General features: G+C 43.4%; 1 protein-coding gene across 2 annotated transcripts in view; it reads right to left on the reverse strand.

The window, feature by feature from the left end:
• Positions 1 to 19,842, reverse strand: part of GLG1 (golgi glycoprotein 1) — a 91,426-nt gene that overhangs the window by 36,285 nt on the left and 35,299 nt on the right. For both annotated transcript variants that reach the window (XM_060254537.1, XM_060254538.1), the window contains exons 3-12: positions 18,713 to 18,799; positions 13,316 to 13,531; positions 12,187 to 12,390; positions 11,654 to 11,725; positions 10,718 to 10,901; positions 5,171 to 5,385; positions 2,522 to 2,643; positions 2,036 to 2,137; positions 1,515 to 1,668; positions 655 to 792 (exon numbers count right to left, since the gene is read on the reverse strand). In XM_060254537.1, the coding sequence (XP_060110520.1) occupies positions 655 to 792; positions 1,515 to 1,668; positions 2,036 to 2,137; positions 2,522 to 2,643; positions 5,171 to 5,385; positions 10,718 to 10,901; positions 11,654 to 11,725; positions 12,187 to 12,390; positions 13,316 to 13,531; positions 18,713 to 18,799 (1,494 nt within the window). The remainder of the gene's footprint in view (positions 1 to 654; positions 793 to 1,514; positions 1,669 to 2,035; positions 2,138 to 2,521; positions 2,644 to 5,170; positions 5,386 to 10,717; positions 10,902 to 11,653; positions 11,726 to 12,186; positions 12,391 to 13,315; positions 13,532 to 18,712; positions 18,800 to 19,842) is intronic.

Here is a 19,842-nt window from a genome sequence, read left to right on the forward strand (position 1 = left end):
AGGACACATTAGGGAAGAGGGAGCAGGTGGCTCTATGGGTCTCATTGCTATGTTAACTTTTTTTTGTATGAAAACAAAAACCTTAATTTAAGAACGTTTCGGGGGGGGGAGGGGAAGAGAGTAGTGAGAAACTTGTAAATATATCCAAATTCAACTGTTTGACACTGGAGTATCCTTTTGAAGTTCTTCTGTTGAAGGATGGGGGATCTGGAGATCAGAAACCAAGTTATCTGGGAAACTGAAAAGTCCTCCAATTCAAAGGACGTTCCTCATTTTAATAAAGGGGGGAGGAGGAGAAGAAATTCTTTGCCCTAGTCTTTAAAATAAGCTTAACCAAAAGCTTATTTAACAATATAAAACAAAAAAAAACATCCTTCCTCATGAGAAACACACAGGGTTTATGAAGCCCAAGAGCTTCCAAATTGCTCTCTGGCATTTTTTTTCACCGATACTTACCCAGAGAAAGGTAGCCATGCTCAAGCTTCTGAACATTTCATGTGAGCAAACTCATAACCATGGAATATTTTCTCATATTCCAAGCCTGCCCCAAAGCACCTCAGAATCCAATGGGGAGGGGAGTATTATTTGCAGGCAACTGGGGCTTCCCTGTTCTTCTCCCAGAAAAGGAATTCAAAAAACAAATGTCTGAGATACCTGTCCTGTCTCTGTTTTCTCACTGCACCACTTCCCCAGATCAATCATGCACTTGTCCTGAAGAGCTGGGTCCAGTTTCACATCCAAGGCACGCTGATGCAGAATCCGCTGTACTTCTGCTCTACATTCACGGGACAGCTGCCAAAAACAAGGGTACAGATTTGTTCCAGATGAAGGATCCCAACTGCTCAGATCTGGGAGGGACAATCTCCCACGCACACTCACACAGCAGCGGACAGCAATTCCTTTATGCTATTCTTGGCCTCCACCCACTCAAGTCTGGAGCTGTATCCTTGATTCTGACCCAGCAAGCAGTTTTGACCCACTGCTCCTCTCTCTGCCCCCCCTCAGATTCCTGCTTCACAACATTTAATCAAAGAAGATGTTTGGCATCTTGTTTAAAGTAAAAGGTAAATGGGACATGCCTGCAACAGAAATACACCAACAATGTGCCCCGTAGAATGTCAGACTAGGATCTGGGAGACACAAAATGATATACACTGGTTTCCTCTCCTCCATTTTATTGTCACAACAATCCTGTGAAGTACGTTAGGCTGAGAGTGTGGAGACCTGAACCTGGGCCTCCCACTTCCCAGCCTGACACTTTGACCACCACAGCGCATTTGCAAAGCTTTTGCCAAGAAGACTGATTTAATCACAATTGAGTGCCTGTAGTTACATGGAGCATAAAGCAGCCTGTAGAAAAAAGGAACAGCTCTCATCTCAGTCCATGGTCACCAGCTCAGTTCCTCTACAACTTCAGAAGTAGGCAAGGTCTACCCTCCATAGATAAACCCATCACCAGTCACTTCATTCTCTGATGAACAACAGCTGTCAAAACAGCTGGCTGGTGTCCCTACCCTTCTCCCTTGCTCCTCAGTGCGGTAGGCATGTCTGTACAGGCAAGAGAAGATGGCCCCGGGAGGAATTATCTCACTCGTTTCATTCCAGCCATGTGTGTGACAAAGTCGAGACGCATCTCCCTGGCACTTGCGGTAGAGGACAGGATCCAATCTATATATTTTTTAAAAAGAGAAAATGAGATATCCTTCAAATCACCATCTGGTATTGAGATGCCCTTGTCCCACTATCGGATATCATTTCTTCCCTGAAATATACTATTTCAACCTGAAACATGCATGGCAACCAGAAGTGAAAAAACATAAGAAGAGCAGTCACATACATTTCAATTGCCACTTTCCAATGAAATATTCTGGCATTATTCAAGTCTAAATAAAAGCCCCAGTTAAGAGCAGGAGCCTGTAGACTCACTCAAGGATTCAGGTCCCCTTTGGCCCAACTATATATCCATACGGTCAGCTGGGTCATTACAATGCCTGCAAGAGCAACACACACACCCCCGCCCATGCCCAGCACTCACTTCCAGTCCCGTGAGATAAAGTACTGGAGCTCCAGGAGCCTATGCTCACAGTCCTCCACCATCTTCTCTGTGTACAGATGCTCCATCAGGCAAGAGAGAATCCTAAAGGAGATGCAGGGCAGTCAAACTGAGCAAGGCAGCATTCAGAACCTGTGAAACCTCCAACACCCTCATTGCACCAACTTGCCTCACTAATTGGAGGAGAGAAAACCGTCCATTAAAATAAAAGGAACAATGGAATGTTGCAACGCCTGCATGACTGTCACATAGAGAAAGCACTTCCCTCTGGTCCAGGCTTTCCTTTCACTTAAAAGACCAAAGGTACAAATGCATTACAAAAACTAGATCAAAAACAAATCCAAACCAAATCCTCCAACGTGCTGAGCCCATCCCTTCCATCCCCACCCCTCGTTTCTGGCCAGAGAGATGCAACTTAATGAGCCACAGCAAGAGACACAGCACTACATGGCCAGCTCCATCACTTACATGGGGTCTCCCGCACGGATGTGTTTGCAGGCAGTTTGTATCACTGATTCACAGGCCTCGTTCAAAGCTCTGTCAATGCGGTAGTCAGCACCAGGGTCAGCCTCCTGGATCAGTGTTTGAAGCTGGAGGAGGAAAGGAGACAGATTTTTTTTTTATTATATTAATATTAATAAAAGTGGCAGAGCACTTTAAGGGAGATCTTGGATGCTGTCACTGGCGGAACTGCAAGTCTAACTCTGTGCCCATATTTAACTGCAGTGAGTGCCTCCACAGAAGGTGAATGCTTTCCATAACCTCCCATGTAGGTTAGTCACTTTTACGAAAACGGGCAACATTTTGACAGGAATTATAAGCCTATGATAAATTGATTTCACTTTCAAGCCCAAACCCAGTTAATAGCAAACAACTGCCAAGTCAACTAATAAGAACATTACAGAAAAGCAGCCCTGCTGGATCCATGTAGTCCAGCATCCTGTCTTAGACTGTGGCCAGCCAGCTGCCCTGGAGGCCTAACAAATGGAACTAAAGGCCAAGGTCTTGCCCTAATTTTGCCTAACACTAGGTTTCAGAGGTTGACTGCTTCCAAATATAGGTTCATTCCCCCTTCATAAGAAATTTTTTATTAGCAGTACTGTCACTTCACTGGTACTTGGAAACTGCAAAATTGGACAGAGCACCAGGCAAGCTTCTATCATATAGCAGGATCCAACTACCCTGCAATCTCACCTCTCAGGCACCCAAAGGGCCAGATAGCAGAGCTCATGTAATTGTGTTACTGAGAGAATTGCAGTGTCCTTCCCTTCCAGGGGGGGGGCAGGGAAGACTGAAGTGCAGGACAACTAAGACAGCAGGAAGTAGCTGTTCCAGTCTCTATAAAGCAGAGGCACTACCTCTGCAACAGAAGCTTCTCAAACACAAAACCTGTTATGGACCCAAGCACAATTCACATGCAATCTTGCTATTCAGGGGCTTCAAGAACCAGAGGTATCTTCCCCTCAATAGGCCCCAACATGAACTGGACCAGTTTGTTGATATCCTTCAAATTGGTACACATCTGAGGACACACTCCCTAGTACTTTCATATGAAATGGAAGTAGATGCATGTGGAACTGGACAGGAGGAAAGCAACTGTTAATGATATGGTACAGTAGCTTTCTAAGAGTCACAGACAGCTTTGAAGACTGACTAGAATAGAGTTGGTGATGTTACGCAAGGTCAACTTTGCGAAGTAAACAGTAGAGCAAGGGAAGAAGGCCCAAAGGGTTGGTCACCACCTGGTAAGGACTGGATAAGGCAATGTAGACAAACAATACCCTATTGGTTCTACTGCCTCTTCCCAACCTTGCTTGCCAAGGATACCCGGTTCACTTTTAGGAAGAGGAAATTTTTGTTTTGCTCATTAGTCCAGTTTTGGCCCTGGAGGAACCACAGATCTTACCACTGGTGGCTTGCTTGTGCAGGTTATCACCTGGCAACCACGCCCACTTCAGATTTAAAAGCTTAAGTTACATTGCTGGTTTTGCCTGGTTATGAGAAAAACTGGACACCTCCCAGACTTTTCTTGGGGCTGTTGCTTCTGCTTAATTTATGAACCCTTGCAAAGATACTGTCTCCCACCAGTGGGGTACTTCTCGTGTGTATATTTATTAAAAACCTTCAGAATTCAAAAGGAACCGTCAGCCTAGCTCTGTCCCTCTGCCTAGAATGCTAGTTTTGTCCTTCCAGCTGCATGTCATAAGTCATTCCAGAACAAGTTTTTCTAGTTCCCTTTAGGAGGTCAAAAGGCTTAAGAGAGGTCAGAATGTCCTGCTTGCAGCACTGAACGAGCCAGGTCCACCAGCATAGCACACAAATCTTAACTTTAATAGTGCAAAGAGCTTCTTTACAATCCACACCTGCTAGCAGAAGTCACCCCTTTTTCTTGTAAATACTAAGTTGATTATTTTGGTGGTTCTCCCTAAAACAGCAATAGCATTTGGGTGGTATGCAAACACAGAGGACACCAGCACAGAGCCCAGATCATCTGAGGGAACAGCAGATGATTTGTGACCAGTAATATTAAATCAAATGCAGATCACCTTTCTCTACTCATTGTCTTAAGATCAGACCAAAGTCCATCAGCTGCAACCAGCAGTCTCTGGTAGCTCACAAACAGGGTTATGAAGATGCTGGCCCTCCAGAGTTTATGCCCTGCAAAAATTATGTGCAGGCACACTAGGGGCAAATCCTACCCCTCTTCTGCCGATCCAGAGAGCAAAGCATAAAAACGTCCCCCAGTCTAAGAAGTCTTCCTCTCACTTTTCATTGGAAGAACGTTCCTTGGAGGATGGCTGGATCCACCCTACTGCCGTTAAACATAAAGGTTCCATTTAGCTGTTATGGCTAAAGAGACACTTAGAGAAGCCCTCCACAAAGCCTCAATGCTGCCTTGTACAAGCAGCACATCATTGGATATAGCAAAGGCCAAGGACACTAGTCAGTGCAGACTAACATTTCTATAAACCTTGAAATCTCCTGCAGGTTCCAGACTATCTTCATTCTGCTCTGGACATGAAAAAGCTGGGCTCCAGCTTGAAGGAAACTGAACTCATCCTTAACTGCGGGGGTTGAAGAATGACAAGAGAAGGCTCCCCACTACCACCACCTTACCGACTGCTGGCAGTTGGCTCCCACATTCCCCTTCTCTCCTCGCACGACTTTCATCAGGCAGTGCAGAGTGCGGCCCTTCCGATGCAGCCCTGAGCAGTGGTGCTCAATCTCACTGCGGCAGCCTAGGATGATCTCTGGACTCAGTGAGAAATCCTCCATCAACATGCGCCGGTAATCCAGCATTTCCCCCTGGCATTCGCTACTCACTTGCCGACCTGTGCCAAGTCACAAGAGGTGCCGGTTATAAGGCATCTGACCCCAAATAGCCAGAGGGGTGCTGTTTGCTAGGAGGGGGGTGTACAGTATTCAGTGCTGTCTTGGGTTGAGAAAATGGGGGGAGGCTTCAGTTCCCTCCTTCCCCCTACACTGTGGTCAATCAAAATTGGGCCCTGTGATGTTTCGCTATGGAGTTCCCTGAGCAAACTCAAACAGGCACGATGCCTGGTGCAAATGTAATATTTAGTTTGGACCTCAGATAGCAAAAATAAAGATACATGTGATAAGACAGCACAGAGTGCAGCAGTTTGGAGCTCTCTCAAGTACTGCATATTTTGGCAATTCTGCTTATAGTAAATAAAGGCACATATACATTCAAGTTCTGTAAATACACCAAATAGTACAATTGCATATAAAGGTCAAGGTAGTCTCCTGCACAAGCACCAGTCATTTCCGACTTTGGGGTGACGTCGCATCACGACGTTTTCACAGCAGACTTTTTACAGGATGGTTTGCCATTGCTTTTCCCAGTCATCTACACTTCCCCCACAGCAAGCTGAGTACAACTGCAAATACCAACTCGTAAATTATTTCTTTTTTATTGTTGCTAAAGCAGCAAAATTAGCAAGTTTGTTAGGAAAATATGTATTATAATTTCCCTAAAAACTTCCTTTTCCCCCACAACAACAACAAAACCCTTTAACCTGGACATTTTATGTCTCTAGGCATATATTCCATGTACTGCTATTTTGAGCTTAAGAGTGACTTGCATGGCATATCACACAAATTCTGTGCACATCCCCACATTAAACAATTTAATCCTTTTGCAATATTTGTGGGTTTATTTTATCCAAAGATTTATTTCAGACCTGGGGAGCGAATAACAAGGGTAGATAACACTGACACCTATACCGCTGCCATTTTTTAAGCCCCTTTCTTCTTAGCACAGGGCTGCCTTCCACTATTTCACACACTTTCACTCACATGCTATAATGTATGCCAGGCTAAGATGGATGCCTCCACAATGCATTGGTGCTCATTATGCTTTCTGCAAACATCAGTTCTGAATGTTTTCCTTAAGTGCTGGTCAAGAAAGTTCCATGCCTGAAGTGAGCAAAGAAGTACAGAGGGGCAGAAAAAAAAACCTAAAGTGGACTTCAGGCATGGGACTTCCATGGCATACAGTTTCTTGTCCCTAGCCCAGGATTAGGGGTGCATGAGCATCATCAGGCAAAAAGGCACCTTTTCTTTAACGTGCATCATGTATTTTCATGGCACAACTTGGCTGCTCTGATTTGTACAGGAAGAGAAGTTTAACTGGCATTATGCAGTGTTGAAACAGACAGTCTGCAAATCAGCACAAATGTTTCCTAACCTACAGTGACAGTGAGGGCACCCCCACCCCACCCCACTGCCAAGAACCCTGTGATGTCTACAAAACTGCCAGGGAATTCTAGACCAATTCTTCTTTGCAATGGTACAACAGCAGTGACTTGGACTTAGAGACACTGCCTCCGGCAGTAGTTTAGCAGACATATCCACAGTTAAGGCAAAGATCTATCTGGATCACTGGTTGCCTATCAGTTTAACAATGCCTTGAGGGCACTGCTAGGGAAGAAAGAGAGAGAGAGAGAGAGAGAGAGAGAGAGAGAGAGAGAGAGAGAGAGAGAGAGAGAGAGAGAGAGAGAGAGAGAGAGAGAGAGAGAAGAGAAACACAACCTGAAAGGGGGGCTGTTGAGATCACAGGGTGCCAGATGGAACATGATGAGCTTCCATCAAGTAGACAGAGAAGAAGCTTTGCTCCCCCTCTAAAAAGCTGGCTGCATTTTCCCTCAAGGTCACCCAACTTATTTAACGGGAGGAGGGGGGGGGGTCACACCTGCCAACCAAAGGCTATTTATAGAAAACTGATGGACAAGCCCTTCTCCCAGGGAGAGATCTGTTTTTCATCTTAGCCAAGAGTACTACATTCTACAAAACTGGAATCTGGGAAGCAATAGATTAGCTACCATTAGCTCTTCCCTTGAAGAAAACAAGAGCACACCTTAGAAGTAGAAAAAAACAGCTTAGAATCATAGAGTTGGAAGGGATCTCCAGGGTCATCTAGTCCAACCCCCTGCACAATGCAGGGAATTCATAAATACCTCTCCTCCCACCATGCATACATCCTCAGTGACTCCTGCTCCATGCGCGGAAGATGGCTAAAACCTTCAGAATCCTTGCCAAACTGGCCTGAAGAAAAATTGCTGACTCCAAAATGGCAATCTGCATTTCCCTGGGTGTGTAAGAAAGGGCCACGAGAATTAAGCACAGATGCAACCTTTCCTGCCCTCCTTCTCATGATCTGCCAAATGCACAGAATCAGTGTTGCTGTCAGATGGCCATCTAGCCTCTGTTTAAAAACCTCCAAGGAAGGAGAGCCCATCACCTCCCGTGGAATATTGTTCCACTGAGGACCTACACTGTCAGGAAGTTCTTCCTAATGTTTGGCCAGAAACTCTTTTGATTTAATTTCAATCCATTGGTTCTGGTCCTACCTTCTGGAGCAACAGAAAACAACTCCACACCATCCTCTATATGACAGCCCTTCAAGTACTTAAAGATGGTGACCATATCACCTCAGTCATCTCCTCTCCAGCCTAAATATACCCAGTTCCTTCAACCCTTCATCATAGGACTTGGTCTCCAGACTCCTCACCATCATCATTGCCCTCCTCTGGATATGTTCCAGCTTGTCTATATCCGTCTTAAATCCAAAACAGAACACAACACTTTAGGTGAGGTCTATCCAGAGCAAAGTAATGCAATGCCATCACTTTACATGATCAGGATACTATACTTCTGTTGATACAGCCCCAAATCGCATTTGCCTTTTTAGCCACCACATCACACTGTTGACTCATGTTCAGTGTACTAAGATCCAAGATCCTTTTTGCACATACTACTGCAAAGACATGTCTCCCCATCCTATAGTGACACATTTGGTTTTCCTACCTAAATGCAGAACTTGACATTTATCCCCATTAAAATTCATTTTATTTGTTTTAGTCCAGTTTTCCACCCTGTATCCTGTCTCTGTCTTCTACTGTATTTGCAACCCCCCCCCCCAATTTAGTATCATCTGCAAATTTAATAAGCATCCACTCTATTCCTTCATCCAAATCATTATAAAGATGTTGAACAAAACAGGTCCAAGGACAGATCTATAGCTTACAAGCAGTAATGCCCATGTGAAGCAGTACTCCAAGCACAGTGTATAAAATGGAAGGGTAATTCTATTACCTTCTGCAAATACTAACCAAATGACATTTTGCAGACAATAAGGTCACTGCCATGACCACCACTGGCAAAATGAGACTCCTGCAGCAGAACTGCTTTCGAATGAAAATTGTTTACATGACCGTATGCCATATGTCATTCCAAGATCGATCCAAAAATGAAACAGGCCTCTGCAGCAAACAGTGACTGTACCAGTGAACCACCTCACATGCCCATCAGCATACTTTTAAAAAAACACATTGAAGTATGAAAATTGGGCTAGATATGCTCTTTCAATGGATATTTTTGTGATTTTCCAGTATACAATAAGTATACATCAAAAATACAATGCACAATAAGAACAGCTGATGCCCTCAAGGCATATAACAGGTTACTGTGAATCACAACATGGTGCCCAGGGGTGCTATGGTCCCCCCACCCCAGCACCTACTTGCTAGCCCACAGCCCAATTCCTGACCCCTTCCATACTAATTCATTGTCCCTTTCCTCTTCTTTGTCCTCCTTTGCCCCATTCACTCCCTCTCACATTTCTATTCTTTCCTTTATCATCTTTCACATCCCCTTCCTTTTCTCTGTCCTTCACTGCTACCCCATGGCACTTCTCCAGTCAGCTCCAGGGAGCATTCATGGTGATGGGAAAATAGCAAGGCTACAGTAGTGGCAATTGAATTGGCCAGTGGAGTGAAGGAAGGAGAGCACTCCACCATTTCCTGAAAGGTCCAGGTTGTAGCCACAAGTCCAGCTTAAAGAATAATAGACATTTCAGCGGGTGGCTGGACTCCCATCAGAAGCCTGCACTTACTGGAAACATCTGCAGAAAGGAATTGGGGAGGGGGGTTCTCACTACAAGAAGCAAAAATAAACATGAGAAGAGTTGGAAGACAAAAAAAGAAGGGAAGAGTTCCCTTCCCCCAGTCTCAGCTAAGATCTAGGTTTTATTTATTTACATACTTTATCTGCAGCCAGTTTGCTGTAGTGGTTGAGTGTGTAGACTTTTATTTGAGAGAACTGGGTGTGATTCCCCACTCCTCCTTCTGCAGCTGCTGGAATGACCTTGGGTCAGCCATAGCTCTTGCAGAGCTGTCCTTGAAAGGGCAACTTCTGTGAGAGCTCTCTCAGACCAACCTACCTCACAGAATGTTTGTTGTGGGGGAGAAAGATAAAGGAGATTGTAAACCACTCTGAGACTCTGAGATTCAGAATGAAGGGTGGTATATAAATCCAATATCATCATCTTCATTCTGAAAGTTCTCAGAGAGAAGGTAAAAACCTGCACTTGGGTTGCAGTGCTACAGACAGCATGTGGGAGCTCACTCAATAAGATACTGCGCCACATAAAAATATTCCCTGTATACAGAAAACTAGCAGCAGTCTCATTAATTTTGCTGAGCAGAAGCAATCATGAAGTAGTTCAGCCCAGACACATGCTAGCTATCTCAGAGAGAATGAGACCAAGATTTTATTATGAAATTTCAAGATGAAATATTCACGACTTCCTGACACAGGGCAGAATCGCCTCAGCACATGCAGTTTTTAGTCTACCTAGCATGCCACAACCAACCCAACAGAAGCAAAGACGCAGCAGTGAAAGCTTGAGGTATCAGGGGCCTGCAAGTGGGGAGGAAAGAGTTGTTGTCTGAAGAAGAGGAACACAACAGATGAATTTGCAAGGGACAGGAATTGTTCAGCATGCATTGACAGACACTTAGGGATGACAAAACAAATGGTGATGTCCAAAAGTCATTTTATTCAGACTACCAGTATGTCCTCCACCCCCACCCCCAGGGAAGATATGAAACAACTGCAGACTGCCAAGAGCAAGGCATAGGTAGCATCATAAATATGTGGCTCTCAAACAAATCCATTTTTGCCTTGGTTATCTGGTCTCGAGAAACATGTGAGCTGGGATAACATCCTCTAAAAACATCTTTTCCCATGTTGGCTTTTTCTCATAAAAGTCAAATAAAACTGAAGGCATTATCCTGCTAAATTCTGTGTTCCACGAGGACTTTATCAGATATATTCAGATAAAGGGGGGGAGGGGGGCCTTACCTCTGTGCACTGCAGACTCTAAACACATAAGCAGGTAGGAGAGCCGGGCCTCTCGGGAACGTGGGAGATTCTCTACATTGCATCGATACTTCTTGAGGTCACTTTTACAAGACTTTGCTAGAGAATAACTAACTTTGTAGTCCTGTGCAATCAGTTTTTGCCGGGTTGTCAATGCATCACGGCACTGGAGAGAAGAAGCAAGGAGGGGTCAGTGAGAGGGCTATTTCCCAGTGAGGGACACACATACAACTCCCTCTTGATGTCACCTAGACATCAGCTCTGACTGCTTGGGGCAAAAGAATGGAACAGCAGCCATGGGGCTTGAATTTTTGAAGACAAGCTATTGATGGAAATGGAACACATTGCTACTGGAGTATGAAACTCAGGACATCAATTTGTCCATGGAAACATTACACTGCTTCTGGAAATCCATGGCAATTGCGGGGGGGGGGGGAGAGAAGGGTTGAAAACAGGATCACTGTACCCTTCTCAAAGCAGTCCTAGGCCTTGGCAATGTCATTTCAACTTGCTCTTTATTTATGACACCAGCCCAAAAGTCCACTCATTCCTGCTCTTCTCTCACCACCCAGAATCAGGATGCTTTGTTTCTGCTTTCTGTAGAACACTGTCTTCCACAGAATGCCTTTATTTAAAATATTTATAACTCATCCCCCAAGAATCAGCTCCCCAAAATGGCTATTACTTTAAAACATTGTTACAGCTGTCAAAACAGTAACAGCAGCCAGAAGACACCAACACATGAATAAAGCTGCCCAAAATCAAATGTGAGCAAAAACTTGAGCAAATAAGGTTAGCAGAAACTGATGTTTGGTCATTTTGATCACATCTTCTCCCTTCAATGGACCCAAAGCAGCTATAAATCACAACTGTAGCAAACACAGAAATCCAACATTTGGCCATATGAATGGCGCCTACCTTTTCACTCATAGCATCTTCAAACTTGTGGTTAAAGAGGCACTTGTATACCCTGCCTTCTCCGGCCTGAGTCTGAGGAACAGAACAACAGTATGGTTACACACTGACCATTATGTCATTTACCATGTATGTGTTCCGAGGAGTCCACAGCAGTCTACACTGCATGCTTTATCCACACAGCAAACCCACAATTTGTCCTGAGTTCACCCAGTGAATTCCATGGCCTAGATCTGAATGCAGGTCTCCCTAGCTTAAACACATTATCTGTTAATAAAAAAAACAGGGTTGGAACTGCAGTCCCAATAAAAGTAATTTAACATTGACTCGATGTGTATTTCAAAATGGAAATCACAAGACAGTTTGTACAGTACTTTAGATCAAATCATTTGCATTGTGTGTTTGAGAAATTATGCTTGTCATCTCAATTTGACTGATACTTGTTCTGTCAAGAGGGCTCTGTTGGTTTTGCTCAAGAAAGGAGGGTGTACTGGGCCCTGCTGCCTGGGAGTAGTGGAGGTTGAGAAACAACTCACATTTTCACAGAACCGTTCCCGATCATCCCGGCACGCAAAATAAAGGTGCCGATCCAAGTGGAAGTCGTCGGAAGAGAGCTCAGCCACACGGAGAATTGCTTTCTTGCACTGATCCGAAACCGTCATTCGGGGGTCGTTCTCCTCTGCCTCTTTCACCAGGCCTTTCTCCAAGCAGGCCACCACTTCGCCTTGAGAATGGGCATCCTAAATGCAGAGAAGGATGTTATCCGCGGGTAGAAAATTAATTACCTTGAATTCAGTTCTTGCTATCCATCATTCTGGGAGATGGACTGAAAAAGTTGAAAGCACCCAGGTACCAGTTTAAGGAATATGCTAAAAACTCATTCAGATTTGATGCTGGGTGCGTTCACATGCACATACGGAGAAATGGACACATCAATGTATCTGTCTTCAAGAGGCTTAATGGCATCCTGACAACAGCTGACCAAGGGAAAGACCAGCTGCCAATAAAGAGCTGAGTGAGACCCAGCTGCTGAGGCCCACTCTCTTACCAAGCTATCTCCCCTCAGAGATGCATCTTGCTATTTATCGTGTAATCTATTTTATTGTGATTTTTAAATGATGCTTGTTAGCCACTTGGAGAAGTAAGATATAAAGCAAGATATACATTCTCTAAATAAACATCAAGGGTCACAAACAACGCTGGCTTAGAAGAGCACCAGAACTAAGTGGCTGTGGAACTGAGAAGGGTGGGTGGGGAGCAGGACTACAAAAAGAAAATCCAGAGCAAATTTTAAGGCAACTACAACCCAACAGGAACAGGTAAAGCATTTGATTTTGCTGCTGAAAACACACTGCTGAATCTCTATTAAGAAATCTCTGCTTTGTGATAAGCCTACATTTTAGGACACCCCCTAGACCCATAAGACTGATGCTACCCTATTGAGATGCCCTTGCTGACTAACCTCCATCTTCATCCTGAAACACTACTCAATCATGCAGCAGTAATAAATCTCAGGAATATAATGTATGAATCTGAAATAAGGGCCACAGACTGTGACTACCATCTTCTCCTCTGACTGGCCTTTTCCCGGAGGATCCCTATTTGACTTCAGTAAAGCCATCCATTCAAGGGACCAGAAGCTTACCGCATTTTGTGACAGCTTACCTTTTCTGCAGGTCTAATGCTACCACACTTCAGGTTGTTAATATCATTCCTGCAGTCATCCATAAAACCACAGATCAGGCGGTAGTCGCTGAAAATTATTGCTGTCATTTTGGTGATGTACTGGTGACACTGGTATTCGGTGATGTTTCCTCTGTGATCTACCAAGCAAGACACCAGGTAGCCTTTCCCATCAATCTCATCGGCACACTCTTTGATCTGTACAAAGAGATGTATGTTAGAAGTGGGACTGTCAGTCACCTGGCATTTGTGGAGACATGTGACACACTGGTCTCTCCCACCTCCTGGCACTCAGGATCTTTTTCTAATTAGGAAAAAAAAAACCCAAACCTACTCAATTTAAGATTAGAAAGGGCTGGAAAAGCTAATGGATGGGCAATGAAAAAATGTGGTTGAGTCACTCAGTGCTGATCGCACTTGGAGAGGAAGAGATGACCAACTGGAATAGCAAGTTCTACACTAGGAGGTTCATTATCCAAGGTGGGCTTGTGAGACTGCAGAAGCCTCTAGGCATAAGACTGTGTGCAACGCCAACCACCAAAGTGAGACCACATGAATGCAAGTCTCAAAAGCAGCCACGGCTTACATCATTCAAGGTCTTGAAAGCAATCAAACTTAAAACTACTGCTCTTCAGGCAGCTAAAAAAGACCACAGTGTTGTTGACGAGTCCCCTCACCCCAAAAACCTACATTCTGAACAAGTTGTCAGATATAGTTCAATACTACTGCAAGCCTGTGCGAAAGGAAATGTACGAAGTAGAGTAACCAGAGAATATAGAGCAATCTGCTTGTTAGACTATGTGGATAGGCTTCTGAGGTCAAATTTCTGACATACAAGAGGGGACCATAGTCAAGACGGGTAGTTACCATAGCAGTAGCCATCTTCCCAGAGAGGGGCTCCCCTGAGCCTGTCAGGCAAAGTCTAAGATAATTAGGACACTCATGAGGCATGGATTGTGGATGCCCAATAGAAGAAATTGCTAAGGACAGCTCCAACATTAGGAGGAGGATTTGACAGCAGCAGACAGAACTTCTGCACACTCAAGGTCAATTCATTGGCCATCACTACAAAGGCTGAAGGGGCTCCCCCCCCCCCCCCCCCAGACAGTGGCATGGAGCTGTGAAGATCAGTTGTGCCTTGCCTGTTTAATAAGCTTCAGGGAGCGCATGCAGGTCTCCAATATGTACTGCTTTCTAAGGCACAGCAAATACCAGTTATGGTCTATAGGTGGTAATTTCCCACCACATTGGCAACAATTTTTAAAAGCTGTCCTCTGTGCCATAAATGCTGGGACACTAGGGAGGACAAAAAAAAATGAAAACTTGAGAGGGGCAGCAATATGGGGCAGTATCCTTTCCAAAAAGGAAAAATTTCCAGTATTACAATTTTCCATAGAAAATTTTCTGTCCCACATATATTTACTGATTATTGGTGGGGCTGTTGTGCTGCAAATTAATCAAGTTCAGGCTAAATGTGGGAAATGAAGGGGGGACAAACCCCAGTGTTTATACATGGTCCAGACTCGCATATGTTATGATTGCTTTCTTTTGCTAACATTATTTAAGCATTTAAATGATTCATTTTAATCTGAATCAGAATATTTTCCCAGAAAAGCCATATTACTCAGAAAGAAGGGCAGACAAAGTATCTCTGTGTGCACATGTGTTCTAGGAGAAAAACAGCCCACTGAAGGTACTTCTGAAGATAATGTTTCCAAACAGGTTAAAACGGATAAAAGGAAGTACTTCTTCACCCAAAGGGTGATTAACATGTGGAATTCACTGCCACAGGAGGTGGTGGCGGCCACAAGTATAGCCACCTTCAAGAAGGGTTTAGATAAAAATATGGAGCACAGGTCCATCAGTGGCTATTAGCCACAGTGCATGTGTGTATATAAAATTTTTTGCCACTGTGTGACACAGAGTGTTGGACTTGATGGGCCGTTGGCCTGATCCAACATGGCTTCTCTTATGTTCTTATGTTCTTAACAGAAATGCAGTAGAATGCACCTCCTCCATCTTGGGCATTTGCAACTGAAACTATGTCTCTAAGGAGCCTAGAAACTAGATCTAGAAACTAGATCTAGAAACTAGATCTAGAAACTAGATCTAGTATAAGCTTCCAAGCAGAATTTCTGCACAGGTGCAAGAGCCTCGGGCAATACTCAGAACCCACAAAGAAGAACGTAACAATCGATGGTTCCCCAAGATGCCATATCCATTATTCCAGATCAACAGCAAAAATATGAATCTACAACCATCATACACAACTTTTAAAAGACTTAACTGAAGTCCAGAGTCATCTTAAAAGCCTGCATTAAGCCTTCATGAATCAGATGCATCTGAAGAACTAATCCCTAATGCATGTTTGGGGGGGATGTTTGTCTTTAAGGTGGATTTCTGTCTTTAAGGTGTCACTGAACTTCTGTTTCATTTTGCTACAACAGACTAATACTGATATTCCTCTCACATTGACTGAAACAGACTTTTTTGGGGGGAGGAGAACCTAGTATGAGATGGTGTGGTCATCATCCTTTGAGTCTTATATGGCTGTCTGCGTATTAACCACATTCTTGAGATTCCCAAAATATTCAGATCAATTTTACAACATATGCAACTGCATATTTCACTGAAAGCAGATATATTTAAGCTGCTTATATTTGGGACTTTAAAAAAGTTAACATAGAATCCATTTATCAAATAAACTGTCGGTTTCTCTTCCTTCACAACCTACTAAATTACTAAGTCTGACATTAATGTTTTCCACATTAATCTCAACCAACTACCAATTTGCAGATCCTTCCATCCATTTTATTTGGCTTCTATTTCAATTCCCACTGCAGGTAAATTAATAATCAGTTTCAAGTCTCTTACAATCACCATCATCTTTTTAAACATATCTCAAAATTGCCAAAGAACACCCAATCTGATATATTCACAAGCTTTAAAAGTGTACAGTGGGGACAAAAAAGTGTTCCTGGAGTCATCTCAGAATGGATCAGGACCCAGGGGTCTAGACCTGAAACTACATCAAAGCATATCAGCAAGTCTCGGAAGCTTCCTTTAAGCCAGAGTGTGCCAGTTTCCTTGGTTTCTGTATTCTCAAACCACTTGCTACTGAAATCAATCTCTGAATGTATGACTTAATAACAATGCAACACTTGAGGATAAAAAGTGGGATTAAAGCAGATTTACAATAAATGTAATACAGGGCCACAGACATTCCTCAGACAAGTTTAATTAGCCAGGCAATAATTAAGTCACACACCACAGTTCTGGGGACACCCAGATTCATGGTGCATCTTGGCAAGCTGCCAAAAAGTCATGCTGGCACACTAGCATATACCGCCACAGAAAGTTATGGCCAGGTTGCATATCCCTTCTATTCTGACTGGCCTGAGCTAAAGCACCAGATGTATGGCATCAATCCCCTGAGGAGCTTAAACACATGGCAAACCCATTAAAATTTACTCTTTCAAGTTCTATTTTAGCTTCCAAGGATCACTGGAAGTTTGCTGGGGATACTTTGCTTCCTTGCTTAACAGATGTTCTGTCTATACCCAAGAACACATTCCATGTGCACATTTTCAGTTTCCTCCCAAATTCTAAAGTGTTGCTATTCATGGGACACCACTAGAATGGAACATCAGCAGAAGATAGAGAGCAGAACAAGTTATCTGGAGAGAGCTGAATGTGGGGCATTTGACCCCATCACTCCTACAGGAGTGGAAAACAAGGTGCTCTTACTTTTATCATTGCTGTCAGATGACATCAGGATGCAATTATAAGGTGGTCTTACAAAAGGGTATTTTTGACTACAAATGATGGTCAGACAGATGGTCAACTGAACAGCTCCATAACCCTAGCACATTCACCTAATATCAACACTTGCAGAATGTTAGCCCCTGATCCTTAAACTACTAGAAAACCCCCATGAGGCTTTGTCAATCCCAGCCCTTGATCTGAAAGAAAAGCCCCTTTTCACATTCCTATCCCCAACATCTGTTCTTGTCAACATATGAAGTCCATGTTCCTGCCTTGCATTGGGCCATCAGTATATCCAGGCCAGTATTGTCTCAACAGCCCTCTATAGTCTCAGGCCAAGGTCTTTTCCATCACCTGCTCCCCACTCCTTTTCACTAGAGATGCTAGGAACTGAATCTGGGGCTCCGCTGAGCAGATGCTCTATCACTAAGCCATGGACCCTGTCCAATCTCCAAAGCTTACAACCCACACAGCCTCACAAGATAGCTCACTCTCCCCAGATGATAAAAAGACAAAGCTAAGTTGACCTGTACGCCACAGTATTAATACAGATACTGCCTTGATGCAGGAGATGCAGGAGAAAAGGAACTGAATAGACAGTGCTGCTGGAATAAAAATGTTCCCAACAGCCTCAGAGGAGCCGGATTTAGAATAAGCACTTTACTGGAAGACTCATCTTAGGGTGCTAATTGATCTAAAGGCAAACACTTTCAGTAATTGTTTGTATAATTGTGATTCATCAAAGGTTGAGGCACTTCAAGTAAATACACCCTTCCCCATTTTTAAACTAGAATGTAGCAACATATTATGCTATATTAATGGCCCAAATAAATCTGTCATACATACTGTTAATGACAACACATTAGGCACAATTGAGCAGCATAAGTTTTCATCGGATGCTGTCAATTCTAGGATTTTCCAAAATCCCACAACAAACTGAGAATGTATCAACATCAGTAATCAATTAGATTAGAACTAAAATCTTTTGCACATTCTAAATTGGAATTGTGGTACCATCACCCAGTTTTCTCAGATTATGGTAGATAATTATACTTTCTAGCAACTTTGCACTTCTTTGTTGTCTAACAGCATGTTGTTTTCCCTTTCACTGCCAAAGGTTAATCCAATGAAGATCTATTTTATGATTCTTTACACTTCCATTTGAGGTCTATGGCTCCCATGGTTGCTTAAACTAGCTGCAGAAACTACTCCAGCAGTCATAATTGCAGCTCTGAGGACTTCCTCACCAGTTCCTTGACCATCATGTCTTATTGTGAATGGTGACATAATGAATGCCAGTTAGTTTTAGATGATGTCACAATTTCAACATCTTAAGTCATTGAAGATCATTACGCTTTCGAGACTATGTAGTTCTTACAGCAGCAAGAACAAGATGTATAGTAGAGGCTGTAGTTAGCAGGCTATCAACATAGTACACATTCCATGAATGAAAAGGATAAACCCTGAGAAGAGAAATCGTAGAGACTTCAGTTGTTGTTAACTGGTATGTGGAGAGTTTAAGCCCCATTCACTGCCTCCATCACTGCAAGAGCTTAATGCTTACTTTGGTGGAAATAAGAGTACCCTTCTCCCCAAAACCTCCTTCAGCCTTACCTCTGATATAGTAGTCTTGCAGACTTCTCTGGCCACAGATTCAAATTTTGGGTCTGTAGTCAAGTTCAATTTGTAATTCCACAAAAGCTAGAGAGAAAGGAAGAATAAACTAGATTAGATACCAGCGAAAGCCTTTCATGCACCAAACAGGCTTTCAGCTTAAAGCACAAAATGTCCTAACAATCTTTTTGCAGAGTGGCTTGTTGGATATTATAACACTGCATGCAAGAGAACCTAAGAGGTGAAGGGTTAAGGGAATTCTCTCCCTCAGGTATACTTGGCAGTTGACCCAACCTTCTCATTGATTAAAGGTCCAGCCTCTTTGGCTGTCGCTCGTCTTCTGTTTCATCTGATATATAGGGCCTCTCTTCTTCTCTCTCCTACCTGGGCTTGGCGCTCCAATGGGGCAGAGCTAAACATTCTGCAGTCTATATACTTGATGGTCAACTCAACTAGGTGATGAAAAGTGTCATCAAGTCCTAGACAATTTATGGCAACCTTATAAGGGTTTCAAGGCAAGAAACAAACAGAGGTGGTCTGCCATTGCCTGCCTCTGTATACCAGCCTTGGACTTCCTTGGTGGTTTCCCATCAAAGCATTAAAAATGACAGACCTTGCTTAGCTTCCAAAATCTCATGAGATCATGCTAGCCTGGGCAGTCCAGGTCAGGGCAAACTCAACTTACAAGAATGATGTAGCAACATTCTGTCAGAGTCTATTGTTTGCATTGAATAATGTATGCCAAGTTAAACATAAGATTAACACCTAATATTTAAGAAAAGACTGGAAGTCCAGGATTCCTTCACCTACTCTGATAAAATGTGATGCCAAATTTGCAGTCTGGGGCACTAGATTGGCTTGTGTGCAAATCACAGCCTTCTCTGAAATTAAACAGGAAGTGAAAAGAGAAACCAATGTTCTTCGTTGTGAAGAATAAAAAAATATGATTAACAAGGATAAGTTTCAGCACCTTGAAGAGCTCCTAATTCAGGGGTGGCCAAACACGTGGCTCTTTCACACATACTGTGTGGCTCTGGAAGCCCCCACCTCCCCATTGGCTGGCTTGGAGAAGGAATTTCTCTCTTTAAAATCACTTATCCAAGCCAGACCAGCTGGTGGCTTGGAGAATG

This window comes from Heteronotia binoei, chromosome 14 (genome assembly GCF_032191835.1).
Source record: "Heteronotia binoei isolate CCM8104 ecotype False Entrance Well chromosome 14, APGP_CSIRO_Hbin_v1, whole genome shotgun sequence".
Classification (NCBI taxonomy): domain Eukaryota; kingdom Metazoa; phylum Chordata; class Lepidosauria; order Squamata; family Gekkonidae; genus Heteronotia; species Heteronotia binoei.